The sequence below is a fragment of the Pelophylax lessonae genome (genome assembly GCF_965119305.1).
Source record: "Pelophylax lessonae genome assembly, chromosome: 1".
Taxonomy (NCBI): Eukaryota; Metazoa; Chordata; class Amphibia; order Anura; family Ranidae; genus Pelophylax; species Pelophylax lessonae.
In genome coordinates this window covers 122303951-122320140 of record NC_138768.1, presented here as the reverse complement: position 1 = coordinate 122320140, position 16190 = coordinate 122303951, and the positions used below count along the sequence as shown (strand labels likewise).

Below are 16190 nucleotides of genomic sequence, written 5' to 3'. Positions count from 1 at the left end.
TGTGTCCATACACCCCCCTATCCCATCCCTGTGTACACTCCATGTGTCCATACATCCCCCTATCCCGTCCCTGTGTACACTCCATGTGTCCGTACACCATCTCCATGTGTATACAGATACAGGATTCCCATTAAGGCCTCATGCACACTGCGCTTGTCCAGTTCTTCTGAACACCTTTCCCTGGCAGGGGAGAAGCAGCTGTAATAATATCCCTGTAGCTGCGTTTTTTCAAATGCCTGTGGATGTATTTTGGCATTCTTTCATTGTATTAATTGGCATAGTAATTTAGCACTTTAGTCCTTAACGCAGTGCGTTTGCCTGCACCTGATTACATGGTACAGAAGTAGTCTGCGTATTTGTAGCTGCAGAGCTCTGATTCATTTCACTTCATACCTAGAGATGGTCTTTATTATTAATACTTCTCAGTCTACTATAGACACACTAGAATCTCTCCTTTCTGCCTGTGACAGCAGGATCTTGTATAACACACACCCCGTATACTGGAACATTTCTAATAATAATCTTTGCATGGCATCCTAATGGTCCATTTTCATAGTGAAGCAGATCAGACTGTTTGCTGATGTGATTTTTCTTTTTTTGTGCAGGTTCCTTATGGATCTGAACAGTGCCAGCACCGTTGTGTTGCAGGTCTTGACACAAGCAGCTAGCCAAGATTCCGCTGTTCTGAAACCAGCTGAGGAGCAGCTCAAGCAGTGGGAGACGCAGCCTGGCTTCTACAGCGTCCTTCTGGTGAGACCTTCCTTACACACTATCACTGCAATTCAGAAAAACTGGTGCAGACAGATTTTTTTTTTAAGAGTGTCTTGCATGCATTCTAAAAGTAGCGCACTGTGCTTCAGTGGGGAAACTAGAAGCTTTAGGCCATTTCCCTGTGGTTGCGTTTTTACAGAATATGCAGGGACCATTGTTCTATGTTTCTTGCAGGCCGTTCATTTGAATGGGTTGCTGTGCCTGCACAAACGCGAGCCACAGCAAACTCATAGGTGTGAACTTAGCATTAGTGTGCAGGCGGTGTGAATGACCCCTAACACTGCAAAAAGATTACAGTATTACCCACTTTGCTTCTGGGACAATTTTCAATTTTTTTTGTTATTTATACAGAAATGGAATATACCCTTTAAAGAAGCAGCTATTCCTTATATTAACCTCCTCCAGACCACTTGTCCACAATGTGCTGTTGACAGGCAACCCGTACAGGCTCAGCGACGTACCTGTATGTCGCTAGCCTCTTTGGGGTGTACGACGTGTGCCCTTGTTCCAACACCAGCTGTGATTAAACACATGGGGATTTTGTCAGCCGGTCCTGGCCAATGGTTCATGCCAGAGAACTGCTGATAGACTGTCCAATCACCATAAACCAATACAGGGCTCTGTACAGAGGAAACAACTTCTTTATTTCTTATCCCTGCAAAGCAGGGATAAAAACAGATATATTTAGTAAAAAGTAGCACACATTTCACTTGATAGGCACACAGTTAACCCATTGATTGCCCTAGATGTTAACACCTTTCCAGCCTGTGTCATTAGTACAGTGGATATAATTATCACTGTGTCAGTTCCCACCCAGCCTCAGTGTAAGATTGCCCGCCGCATCATAAAAAATGTAAAATTCCTGTGTGTGTATGTATGTGTATGTGTGATATATATATGCACCATGGTTTGTAGATGCCATAACTTTCACGCAAAGCAATCAATATACCTTTTTAAAATTATTATTTTTTTTTTCTTTACCACAGACATATATCAGAATACATTGTGGCCTAAATTTATGAAGAAATTTAGAGTTTTTATTTTATTGGGTATGGTTTATATCGGAAAGTAGGAAATATTGTCTTTTTTCAAAGTTTATTTTATTATTATTTATTATTTTTATTTCTGCAATAAGTTTTCGGTCTTTTGTTTGTTTTATATAACTAAAAATAAAAAAAAACCCAGTGGTGATCAAATGCCACCAAAAGAAAGCTTTATTTTTGTGAAAAAATGTGTATACATTTTATTTGGATTCAGCATTGCATGACTGCTTAATTAGTGCTGGTTCACACTAATAGGACTTGTCAGGCGACTTGGTCAGCCTGGCAAGTCGTGCACCGTCGCGGTCCATTGAATAGTACAGGACCGGTTCTAATAGGAGCAACACAAGTCGCTCCGACTTAGAAAAAGGGTCCTGTACTACTTCGGGCGACCTGGAGGCGACTTGCATTGACATTCATTTTATGAAGTCCGTGCAAGTCGCACTGCACGCGACTTCACAGGTCGCACCCTAAGTCGGAGTGACGTAGTGTGAACCGGCACTTACCAGTTAAAAAAGCGCAGTGCTAAATAACATAACCTTCTGATGCCGAGTTGGTTAACAAGAATTTGACATGGATGACAAGTGGATGACATTTCTGTCTTCCACGGATCTAACTGATAAAAGGTTGGAAACGTCACTGAAGGCATTGTTTTTCTTGGCTGGTGCTGTCATGCCTCAGTACCATTAAAAGGCCCGGTCCTGTAAGCCAGCAAACTTGGGTTCTAAGTCCTATCAATGAAAAATGTTTCAACTCATCCAGGTGGAGGGACATTTGCAGGCATTTGCAGACCTGTGGCAAGGGAAAGTTGTACAATGAACCCATTCGTCTTCAATAGCTCACAGTTACAAGCTAGAGTTGCAGTAATTTCCTAATTTCTTGCTTTCAAATGTTTCTATGAAGGATTGTTGCTATTGCAGGCACTTGATTACCTGCTTTCACAGGGAGTGATCGTACCAATTCCAGAAAACAAAAGGTTCCTTTGATTTTATTTGGACCTATTTTTTATGGTTCCAAAGCTATGTGCGACCAGTTTTGGGCCTGGAGTATCTCAACAATTTTCTCAAGGTGCAGAAGTTTTGAATGGAGTTGCTGCACACTGGGGTGGCCTTGCACCAACCAGGAGGCTTCCTGGCATCAGTTGACATAAATGTCTGCTGTCATTGCCACACTTTTGGGGCTAGGAAGGCTACTTCGAGGAAGATTTACCATAGTGCCTGAAAATCTGGTGTGACAATAGGAAGTTCCATCCTTGCAAATATTTGGTGGATCAGGTCTTGGCTTTCCTCCTGTTTGGGGTTTATATGAAGCTGGCTTTGATTTCAATCAAAGGACTGTTTTTGGCTTTGGCAATATTTTTTTAAGGCCAATTGCTTCCCATTCTTTGGGGACTGCCTTTGTTCAAGGTGTCGTGTGCATGCTGGTTAGAACACCTTTGTTCATTTTAGTACCTTAATTTTGTGTTTTCAGTTTAGCAGAACCCTTCTTTTGATCTAATTCTGGACCTTCCTCTAGCTTTGTTGATTCAGAAGGTTGTGTTGTTGTTTGCTATCACTTTGGCAAAAAGAGTTTCAGAGTTGTTGGCTATTTCTTGTAAGGAGCCTCTTTGTTTTATTGAACCGTTTCTTATATTTCACCATGATAGGGTGGTTTTTAACTTCACCTGTTGATCCTGCAGAAGGCGGTCTCTTCTTTTCATCTAAACCCCAGGACTTTGTTTTGCCTGTCTTTTTCCAAGGTCTCAGTCACCAAGAGATATAGCCTTGCACATGTTGGATGTGACTATTAAAGTGTATATGAAATTGACTGTTGCATTCAGGGGACTGGATTCCATTTTTGTCTTTCCTGAAGGTCCAAGAAAGGGTCAAGCAGCTGCTAAGTTGACCATTTCCCATTAAATTTGTCAGCTTATTTCTCAAGCCTATGGTTTGAAAGGAGACCTCACATTCTACAAGGTGTGTTAGTACCTCCTGGGCTGTCCATCAGGCCTCAATAGCTCAGGTCTGTGAGGCTACAACCTAGTCTAGTCTATTTTATTTTATTTATTTTTATGGAGATTTTAAGTACTAATAGTACAACAGACAGACAAAACCACAATAAGGCATTGTTGTGTTACCCACGCAGGGGCGTGAAATAAATAAAATAAATGACATAAATGGATCTTACACATAAGTATGAGTAACATCAGGATAATGCTAATGCGACTTCTAGGTGAGTTCATACATGAAGAAAAACCTAACAAAAAAAGGCCCTGGTAATGCTTTAAGTTGCATGGGCACCAAAACCACAGCTGCATCATATTAAGAGGGGGCAATGAAAGAATGCACCATCCACTTGGATCATATTTTATCACATTTGGTTGGGCATCCACGATTAGTATATGTATCCTTATAAAGTTGGGGATTATTGTTTTAGTTGTTTCCAAAAGGAAATGGAGGGGGAAGGCCTCTTCTTCCAATGTAAGGCCATTGCCTTGCTGGCATAAAAAAAAAAGTGGCTGACAAAAGTCTTGGTTGGGATGATATCCACTAGGCCCAACAGGCAGACATCTTTTGCCAGTGGGACCAGAGTCAACAAAAATACATTAATGACTAATAATACATCCTTCCAGAACTCCACAATAGTAGGACAGGTCCAGAACATGTGTGTGAAATCACCCAGAGCCTGGCCACATCTCCATCTCTCTGGGGAATTAGAGGTATTCGTCTTATTAAGTCTCGAAGGAGTATAGTAAGCTCTATGCACTGTTATGAATTTGATACCTTTTTACTAGGTTTTACTGGGTCTGACTCCGGACTCATTCTCAGCCAGAGTATTTTTTCCTCTGGAGAAACTTCAAAAGCTGCAGGAGGCAAGTCGTCTCTTCAGACTTGCATACACCTGTCCGGGTGGGGAGGCGTTCTCAGCACAGATTGTGCTCAGGGGGTCTGGTCTCAGGAAGAGTCCAGACTTGCCGATCAATGTACTTGAGCTGTGAGCGATCATACTTTGCCTGGATCATTGGACAAGTCGACTCCAGGGGTCTCCGGTACTGATTCAATCAGACAATGCCATGGCTGTGGCCTATGTCAATCACCAAGGGGGTACAAGAAGTGTCCTTGCTGCTCAGAAGGTGGCTGGCATTATAAGGTGGGCATAAAAATTTGTTCCAGCCCTCTCTGCTGTGAACATTCCAGGTGTGGAAAATTGGCCAGTGGACTAGCTCAGTCCACAGGCATTAGACCGGGAAGAATAGTCTCTTCATCCGGTGGGGTACTCCAGAGGTGGATATGTTGGGTTCTCGCCTTAAAAGGAAGGATCAGAGGTTTATGGCACAGTCTCTGAATCCTCGAGCTTTAGTGGCTCCTTGGAGTAAGTATTGTCTGATTTACGCCTTTTATCCTCTCCAGTTTCTACCGAGACTACTACGCAGGATTGAGGCAGAAGGGATTCTGGTCATCTTAGTGGCTCCAGACTGGCCTAACCGTTCTTGATACTCTGATCTGGTATGGCTGGTTGCCGATGCTCCTTGGAAACTCCCTTTTAGGGAAAATCTGCAGTCCCAAGGGCCAATCTTCCATCCTGCTTGACAGTCGCTGGCTTTGATGGCTTGGCTGTTGAAAGCCAGGTGCCTGAGGGTTGTCTGACTTAGAAATTTCCACATTGTTAAAAGCTAGAAAATTTACTTCTACTGGAAGAGGTACATTGCATGGTGTGAATCCCTCCGTGTTCTTCCTCGTTCCTTTTTGGTGGCTCCGATCTTGGCTTTCCTCCAACGAGGGGTTGAGCAGCGCCTGACCTTGAGTACCATCAAGGGCCAGGTTTCGGCCTTGGTGGTTTTCTTTCAACGCCCGTTGGCCACACACTACTTGTTGCGTACTTTTTCTCCAGGGCGTGGGACACTTGGTTCCCCTGCTTACGTTGTCTCAGGAAGTGGCCTTTTTGAGGGCAATTACTTCGGCATGCAGGTTGTATGATCTGGCGGTTTTGTCTTGTCCGTCTTACCTGGTGGTTCACAGGGATAAGGTGGTTCTGTGTCCATCTGTCGTTCCTTCCGAAGGTCGTCTCTGATTTTCATCTGAATGAAGACACTGTGTTGCCCTCCCTGTGTCCCAAGCCTAAGCATTCTAAGGAAGTTGCCTTGCACTCCCTGGATGTGGTTCGGGCAATAAGGGTATATCTGGCAACTACGAAGTCTTATAGGAAATCAGACTCACTATTTGTCCTCACGGCTGGACCTCGCAAGGGGCTGGCTACTTCTGCTGCAACCATTTCCAGTTGGATCCGACAGACTGGTTCAGGCTTATTCTATTAAGTATCAGGTTCATCCTTTTCCCTAACAAGACGCACTCTACTTGGGCGCTTGGTGCCTCCTGGGCCTTCCGTCATCAGGCGTCAGTGATTCAGATTTGCAGGTAGCTACCTTGCTCGTCTGTACACACAATCACAAAGTCTTATTAAGTGGAAGTGTTGGCATCTGTGGATGCTTCTTTTGGCCGCAAGGGTTAGCAGGCTGCTATTTTAGAGGACTTGTTCTCTTTGATGGTGTTTTTTTCCTTCAGGTGAGCTCCAGTTGTTGGCAGTTGAGCTCCATGTTACCTAGTTGGCTGTGTTTTAGCCTTGGGGAAGTTTGTTTTTTTTGCTGTTTCCACCCCTCATGTTTGACACTGCTTTGGGATGTCCCTACGATCAAGAAGAGCTGTGTCCGTCAATGAACAAAAGTGAAAATGGGATTTTTTTTCTTACTGTAAAATCCATTTCCCTGATGTTCATTGACGGACACGGCACCCGGCCCTCTATGGAGTTTTTTTCCTTCTGACACTGCTTGTTACAAAACTGAATACCTATAGCAGGAAGTGGGAGTATACCCCCAGGGACTCTCCATAGGCATGTTCAAGCTTTTTCTCTGCCTAGTGTCCTACTCCTGTAGGGGGCAGTATAACCCTATGCTCCAGAAGAGCTGTGTCCGTCAATGAACATCAGAGGAATGGATTTTATGATAAGAAAATCCCCATTTTTTTTTTTTTTCCATTTTGGATAGAGAAAGGGAGGATTATAATCCCTGTCAGATTTTTTTTTTTTTTTTCGCCATCTGATCATTTTAAGCACACTGTCAGTAGTAAATGGTTTGTCTCAACCCTGTAATTGCTACAGCAGAGAGATCTTATTCTTTTCATAGACAACTGACATACTGTGGTGGATTTACTAAATGCAAATAGACTGTGCATGTTCCAAGTACAGTTGTTGAAGAGCTGAGTAAGTGACCTGAAGCTTTACTTTGCAAAGAACAGCCAATCCCTTGCAAGGAAAATAAAAAAGCATTTTTGTTTGCCCATGATTGGATGATGAAAGTCAGCAGAGCTTCAACTAATTTACTAAGCTCTGGAGCAACGTCACTTGCAAAGTGCACAGTCTATATGCCAATAAACCGTTAAGAAAATAAAAACAAAAAACAAACCTGAAAGACAATTTCATAATGTGCTAGTATGCATGGCATACTAGCACATTATAAAATACTTTTGAACGAAGCCCTCCCAGCGCAGCCTGGTCACCACTGAGAAGACTGACATGTTCCCCTGGCCTTTCTTCTAGGTTTTGCGGGCTCTGGTTCTGTGAGTGGCCAAAGCCATAATACCATCACTCCCGTGCATGCGCGTGAGAGCCCTTGGTTCCATCAAGAAGCTCTGAAGATCCGGCACTGTATGCTGCGCCTTCAGGGCACATTCTCTGCTGATGTCAGCGGCTGCATGAAGGGTGAATTTCTTCTAAACTGTGCACGTTTAGGGGATATTCATTTTTATCTATTTTATTTACTAGCTAGAAAAAAAAAATGCAGCCATCACATCTAAGAAATCCGGTAAGCTGCAACCTAATAGGTTGAATAAAGTAAATTCCGTGCTAGGATATGTATGAAAAGGCTGCAGCCTACCTCATGTATCCCAAAATATGAGATATGAAATGGAATGGATATTTTTAAGGGAGAGGTATAGGTGGCGCTGCCTGGAAAATGTATCAAATGTCTAGATAAAAAAATACTATTTCCTTAAAACCTTGTGTACAGACATAAATAATATGTATGCAATACAATAATCATATGTAACAAAATCCCACACACTATATCATATGAATCCAATAGTAAGGTGTTCACAGTGCAAAAAAAGTAACTAAAATACAAATGTCATTAAGCAAATTATCGCATAAGTACAATATCTAACAAAAGTGATTATACCTCACATTTGTGGGGCATCCCCAAACACAAGGTGGAGGAGCGCAAGGTCTCTAACATCCACCAGCTCTGTAATGTTGTCATGAAGGGGTGGAAGAGGACTTCAGTGGCAACCTGTGAAGCGCTGGTGAACTCCATGTCCAAGAGGGCTAAGGCAGTGCTGGAAAATAATGGTGGCCACATAAAATATTGACACTTTGGGCCCAATTTGGACATTTTGACTTCGGGGTGTACTCACTTTTGTTGACAGCGGTTTAGACATTAAGGGCTGTGTGTTGAGTTATGTTGAGGGGACAGAAAATTTGACACTGTTATACAAGCTGTACACATTCTCATTTGAGAAAATGAGAGCGATAACACCAAATTTAACACACCTGCTCCCTGTTCACACCTGAGACCTTGTAACACTAATGGGTCACATGACACCGGGGAGGGAAAATGGCTAATTGGGTCCAGTTTGGACATTTTCACCTAGGGGTGTACTCGCTTTTGTTGCCAGCGGTTTAGACATTAATGGCTGTGTGTTGTTGTTTTGAGGGGACAGCAAATTTACACTGTTATACAAGCTGTGCACTCACTACTTTACATTGTAGCAAAGTGTCATTTCTTCAGTGTTGTCACATGAAAAGAGATAATAAAATATTGACAAAAATGTGAGGGGTGTACTCACTTTTAAGAGATACTGTATATAACCAACCCCACACTATGAATTATAAGCTAAAAAGGTGCTCACAGTGCAATGAAAAATGCAGTACAAAAAAAAATATATTTTTAAAAATGTATAAGTCCATATAAAAAGTTAAAGTGATAAGTGCAAAAAACGCAGTCTGATGGTGAACTGGAAACGTGAATCCACTTGTGCTCCCCCCCCCCCCACTTTTCAGGTCCGCACTCACCAGAGGAAAAAAAAACCTGCAGGGGTCATAGACACCAACAGGTAAACCAGAATGCCGATATGTCTCCTCCTCCACCACAGTATGCCAGATTACTTGGGGCTCCCATCACGGGGTTATGTAGATGAAGAGGCATTACATAGTGTAATACCGTATAAATAGTTTTATTTGTTGTAAGTGCATTTTACTTTATACTAAATAAAACTATACCTTTCCCTTAAATATATCCATGCAGCCTAATAAGTCTTTGCTTTAGATTTAATACTGTGATAAGTGCACAGGCACCAGGATTTATCAGATTGTGTAACTTTTTTTGTATGGGATTGGATATTTTTGCAATGTAAAATTCCACCACAGGGTCCTTTCACACGAGCGATCCGATCAGATCCGCCTCTCAGATTTTTAGGCAGATCTGATCGGATCCTCCATGCGTCCCTATGGGCCAGCGGATGTCAGCGGAGACATGTCCGCTGCCATCCGCATCCGATCCTGTCTGTGAAATCCGGACGGATGGAAACCCTATTTTCCATCCGTCCAGAGGATCGGATTGGATGAGAGCGGACAGTCGGTCCGCTCTCATCCGATTCCCCCATAGAGATGCATGGGGCTCTGACACCTCCCTCTCCGCACACAGAGCGCCGAGGGAGCTGTCACCTACCTGCTCAGCGGGGATCTGTGTATCGATCCCCTGCTGAACAGCACGGATCCGCCTACAGAGCCGGACCGTGTGAAAGAAGCCTTCGTGAGCGGTCTTGAAAATGTATTTTGCAAGGTGCGGTTTCCTAATGCTAATTTACTTTTATAAATCAGCCCTTGCCCTGGTGTCTCAATCTAGGAAGTAGATGCTGATCCTGTGCAATGCCTGTACAAAGATGGCTCAATTTCCCAGGGGGAGTACAATGATCTTGATAAAAGGAAAATAAATACACTTGGCATGCATGTATTTAAAAGGAAAAATAGATTAGGTTCTAGGTCCACTTTTGGCGCTTTTCCACTGCATGGAAACGAACGGTTCGGCTAGCTTTTGTGCTTTTCCACTGCTGGTACCGCATGGTATGGTGTAGGAACGGTTCGGTACGGTACGGCAGCCCTTTTCCACTGCATGGAACCGAACGGTATGGCTCTCAAAAACAGTACCTACTCGATTGTGGTTCCAAGAGGTACCATACCCGGTACCATATCCCACAATCCTTTGCATGCAGTCACTACTAGCCACTGATTGGTCAGAGAATCCCACCCACTTAACTTTAGTACTACTTTAGTGGAAAAGCAAACCTATACCGTACCGAACCGTTCCAACACCGTACCATGCGGTACCAGCAGTGGAAAAGCAAACCGGGCCAAGCAGGGCCGAGTAGAGCCGAGCCGGTACTTGCAGTGGAAAAGTGACAATAATTAACAACCCTGATCCAAGAGAGTTGGCCTCTCTATTTTGCATACATCCCCCAGCAAAAGTGGTGACTTTCTTTAGGGAATGTATTTTCATATGTCCCGCCGTTACATACTTTGATATTTTTATATTGTTCCTTTAACAACACGTCCTCTTTCTAGGCTCATGGCCATACTGCGCATTAGGTGAATTACAGAGGATTGCTGATTCAGCAAGCCGTTTTATTCATTAGTCCTAATGCTAGACACTCCACTTTCTGTGATATGGGTGATCCTCTGGTTCATTGTTACATAAACTAATAATGCTTGGTTGTTCTAGAATGTGTTTAAATCAGAAGACTCTACAGATAGTGTTTCAAAAGTTGCTGTATATTTAAAGGACATTTTAGAAGTCAGATTAAGTCTTTTTTACATGAAATGCTGACTCTCTAAACATTTGCCTACGGGGCACTTTCACCCCCTTCCTGCCCAGGCTTTTTTTCAGCTTTCAGGGCTGTCAATTTTGAATGACAATTGAGCGGTTATGCAACGCTGTATTCAAATTTTTATAATTTTTTTCCCCCCCACAAGTAGAGCTTTCTTGGTAGTGTTTAATCACTGCTGGGCTTTGTTTTTTGCTAAAAAAAATTAAGACCGAATTTTTTTTTTTTTTCCTTCAAAAAGCTTTTTTTAAATTTTGTAAATAAGTACTTTTTCTCCTTCACGAATGTGCGCTTAAAAGGCGGCACTGGGCACAAATAGGTGGCACTGATGAGACTGCACTGACTGACATCACTGATGGGCACAGAATGGCCTCACTGATGGGCACAAATGGGTGTGAGGCGAGGCAAGGAAAGCCGATTACCGAAACTTTTGTGTTTACATGTGATCAGCTGGGATTGAACACAGCCAATCACACGGGTAAAGAATCTCTTTATGGAGATCAGGGTCGTGCCGTGTCCCAGGGACACAGCACACTAGCAATAGCTGTGCTGCCCCCCCCCCCCCCCCCCCTGCCCCCACCATGATCATGGTGAGCCTGCAACGTCATATGACATCCGCCCAGAACGAGAGGTGATCCCATTCGCTCTCATTTGTATATATGGCGGTCAGGAGTTGGATGATAATAAAGTGACACTAAACCATAGCCTTATTCTCCAAAAAGAAAAATCCATACACATCCAGTAGTTATTGGCCCTGTGACCTTTTTCATGTAAAAAAAAAAAAAATTGTTTTTACTTTGTTTCTCTGCCTCCTTGTAGTAGCCTCTGCTTTCCCCTCTCACTTCCATTTGTTTGGAACGAGCAGTGCATGTTAGTTGCAGTCCTGTGCACTGCTCCATGCACACTACATATCCCATAGTCCATCTTGGGAGCGAGCAATAGAGGGTGGCTACAGTATATTCCTGCATGGAGTGGGACCATGGAGAATGAACATAGCCATCCTCAGCAGGAAGTCAAATCATGGTATGAGAGCGATAAAAGGGACTTTATGTTAAGAATACATATTTTAATATACCATATTTATTGGCGTATAACACGCACTTTTTCCTCCTAAAAATGGAGGAAAAAGCAGCAATGCGTGTTATACGCCGATATTAAAAAAAAAAAAAAAGGCCAGGAAGCAGCGCCGAGAGCAGAAGGGGCGGCCGGCCGAGGAGAAGGAAGAACGAGCTGTCATAAGAGCAGAAGGGGGCGGGCCGAGGAGAAGGGAGAACGAGCGAGCGCAGTCATCGGAAGTCCCGCCTATGACAGACGTCACACGTCTCGGCAGAGGAGGCGGGACTTCCGATGATTGCGCTCGCTCATTCTCCCTTCTCCTCGGACTGCTGATGAGGCTGCTTATACAGTATGGACACTGCTGATGAGGCTACATTCATGGGCACTGGTGAGAAAAAAAAAATGTTCTGAGTTCAAAGCTGTTTATTTTAAATTTAAGCTTTTTTCCTGAAACTTCTCTCCAAATATTGAGGTGCGTGTTATACGCCGATTAAATACGGTAATTTTTGTCTCATTTTTTTTCCCGGAGCTTAAAATGGTTGTAAAAGCGCAAGGTAAAAAGCATTCTGTGTGCTGATTCCCCCCCCCCCCCCCAATACTTTGCTGCGCCTGATCTTTCTCTAGTGCTGTGCACGGGAGCTTTGACTCTGCTGGGTCTCTTTCCTCTTTATTGGCTGAGATGGCATTGGCTCCCGCTGCTGTCAATCACAGCCAGTGAGCCAGTAAGGAGAGAGAGAGAGAGGGGTGGGGCTGAGCCACAGTTCTGCGTGTAATTTGGGAACTGAAAGCAGTGGCTTGGGAGTGCGCCTGCTCAGACGCACTCAGCAGGAGGGGAGGGATCAGGAGTGTCGGGGACAGACCTGAGAAGAGGAGAATCGGGTCTGCTCTGTGCAAAACCATTACACAGAGCAGGAAAGTCTGATTTTTTTTTTTTTTTTTTTTTTTTTCGCTTTTATTATCACTTTATTCTCCCTTTTTTTAAGCCCAATTCCAGGCAGTTTTTAGATTCTAAAAATGAACTGGTAAAGGATTTAACTACTGTAAGACCAGGCCCCTTTCTGACACTTGTGTGTATGTGTATGTGTATGTATATATATATATATATATATATATATATATATATATATACTGTAATGTATATGTGTGTGTGTGTGAGATAGATAGATAGATAGATAGATATATATATATATATATATAGATAGATAGATAGATATATGAGATATATATTTTCTTTTAGCAGAGACCTTAGAGAATAAAATGGCAGTGGCTGCAATATTTTATGTCACACTGTATTTGCGCAGCGGTCTTTCAAACACAATTGTTTTGAAAAAAAATAATTTTGAAGAAAAAAAAAAAAAAAAAAAAACGGTGGTCAGCCTTATTTTTTTGTATAATGTGAAAGAGGATGTTACGCTGAGTAAATGGATACCTAATGTCATGCTTTAAAATTGCACGCGCTCATGGAATGGCGACAAACTACGGTACCTAAAAAAAAAAAATATATATATATACCTCCATAGGGGATGCTTTAAACATTTTTACAGGGTACCTGTTTATAGTTACAGAGAAGGTCTTGTGCTAGCGTTATTAACAATCACAGTGATACCTCACTTGTGATTTGAACACCATTTTACATATATGGACACAATTTATGTATGCGTTAACTTCTGCATGTGAGCTCAGAGGAATGGGGCACTTCAAATTTTTTTTATTTATTTATTTTACTTTTTATTTCTACAATGTCCCTTTTTTTTTTTTTTTTTTTTAAAATCAAGAGAAAAGTTTATTGAAAAAAAAGGCACACCTATACAAACCGTGCAACTGGTAAAGAAAAACAGTGCCATAGTAAGGCACATAACAGATTACAGATCTCAGCCATCAAACCATTATGCAGTAGAAAACAGAAAGTTACCGGAACCCAAGACTGCAATACTAGAGAATAGTCATGCATCAAGGATCAAAGCAGCTCCCCCACACCAGACTACCAGAGGCCCACACCACCCCCAGCAACTTTAGCAACAGTCGGTCAAGTATAAGATCCGTAGGAGCCATCCCTGGAGAACTCAGCCAGACTCCCCAAACCTTCTGGAACTTAGCCGGAGCACCCCTATGCAGGTAGATACATTTCTCCATGCGAAGGGTGGCGCACAGTTGCTCCAGCCACATCCTACATGTGGGAGGATCCCGATCAATCCAGTGTCTAAGAATAAGAAGCCGAGCCTGAAACAGAGCTTGCGCAGCTGCCTCACGGAGATATCTATTATCTACAATGTGATCCAGTATACCCAAGAGACAGTGCTTGGGATCCAATGGGATCGCCAAGCCCAGAACTATGTTTATAGTGGAAGTCACAGAGGTCCAATACCGATGCAGCTTCGGGCATCTCCATAACAAGTGTATTAGATCCCCCACATCCCTCTCACATCTATTGCACATATTGTCCGGGCGAATACCCATAGCATGCAATTTCACCGGGGTACGATGCACACGAAGGAGGATATACAACTGGGACACCTAATGGGAAACATTGAGCGAACATTTTCTAACTGACTCCAAGGCCTCCTCCCATTGCTCAGGAGGAATCTCCCCCACATCCCCACTCCACTGGTCACCTCCACTGGCTTGTTATGCAACCCAACAGGGCTGCATAACAAGCAGATATAAAACCCTTAGTAGAAGTATATTGCTCCATAAGGAAAAATACCAGTGTGGAGGACAAACTGGAGTGGGACAAGGAGGGCTGAGCCCGCAATGCATGCCAAAGCTGCAGGTAGTAGTACATCATATTATTTGGCAGGGAGAATCTAAGTTGCAATTGCTCAAAGTACACTAGTGCCCCATTGTGCAAGATGTGTTTAATGTGGGATACTCCAAAGGGCCACCACCTTCCAGCCTGATCCAGTTTGTCCAACTCAGGGTATGTGTGGTTATGCCAAATAGGGCTATAAGAAGTGTTTTATTTTTTTGGATCACTTTTACTCCTATTACAAGGAATGTAAACATCCCTTGTAATAGAAAAAAGCATGACAGGTTCTCTTTATTTGTGGGGTCAAAAATACCCCAGATCACTTTTCCCTTTTTTAAAAGCAAAAAAAAAACAAAAACCCGCTTTTAAGCCCTAGAGTCGGAAGTGACGTCAGATGTCGCTCTGGTCCTCCAAGGACATAAAGCTCCTACTCGGCTTCCTGCCCAGGCATTCAATGTATTGGAAGGGCTCCGGGCTTACCGCCAGCTCCGGTAAGCTCAAAGAGAACCGGAAAGCAGTGGGAGCGAATCTGCTGCTGGGACCACTTTTGTATGAATGCCGGCCGCCTACTGTAAATAAAGCTAGCTGCTGCCATAACCCCGATATTTAATGTCCAAAGTAATGTCATATATCTACTGTTAGGCAGTCGGCAAATGGTTAAAGTGGTTGTAAGGGGGGGAAGTTTTTGTTTTGTTTTACGAAGGTGAAATAACCTGTGTACAGCTGCCCCTACAGCCCCCCCCCCCCCAATACTCACCTGTGCATGATTCTGTTCCAGCAATGTGCACAAGACCCGAGGCTTTCAGGGCTCTCTCCCTCCTCATTGGCTGAGACACAGCAGCGGAGAGCTGGGGACAGGACTGAGCCACATTCTGTGTCCCATGTTCACAAAGAGGTGGCTTGGGAGCGAGCATGCACGAGTTCCCTCCGAGAAAGCAGTATGCTATGGGGGCACTCAGCAAAGGGAAGGAGCCAGAAGTGCTGGCGGGGGACCTGAGAAGAGGAGTAGTGGGGCTGCTCTGTGCAAAGCCATTACACAGCAGGTATGTATGACTATGACATGTTTATTATTTTAGGGGAAAATTTGAAACCTTTAGAAACACTTTAATGTCTGTTTAGTCAGGAGGATATAAAATGCATTTATTTTACGTCCTACTTTACATGGGAATAGTAAGTATATTCTGTAACCCCCACCGGTGATTTCTTAACCACTTACCGACCAGCCGCCACAGTTATACAGCTGCAGGTTCCTGCGAACCACCGTACCTGTACAGCAGTTCGCGGGAGCGCACTCCTGTGGGGGCGCGCCCACGCCCACTCAACACTCGGGGAAGCCAAAGCATTGGGCCAGCGGCCGCGATTGCCGCTGGGCACTTGCTATCGCTCCCTGTTAAGAGAGATCGGCGGCCTGCTGTTGTAAATACAGCAGACCGTTGTTCTCTCTAGAATGAACACACAGCACCTGTGATCCTCCTATTTAGGATCACAGTTCTCTGTGTTGATTCCACTAGTCCCTCCCCATAAAAATGACAAATCTTTTCCCTAGTTTGGTTTGTGGACGTAATAATAACTTTTGCGCAAACCAATTAAAATATATATTTTTTTTAATTTTATTTTTTTTACCAAAAATATGTAGCCGAATACAAATTTGGCCTAAAATTATGAAAA

General features: G+C 43.4%; 1 protein-coding gene across 1 annotated transcript in view; it reads left to right on the top strand.

Annotated features, from left to right (window-relative positions):
- The first annotated feature begins 605 nt into the window (after window positions 1-605).
- IPO11 (importin 11) overlaps window positions 606-16190 on the top strand; it is a 926630-nt gene continuing 911045 nt past the window's right edge. Inside the window, exon 1 of the mRNA XM_082270245.1 lies at window positions 606-750. Coding sequence (XP_082126371.1) covers window positions 613-750 — 138 coding nt within the window. The 5' untranslated portion in view covers window positions 606-612. The remainder of the gene's footprint in view (window positions 751-16190) is intronic.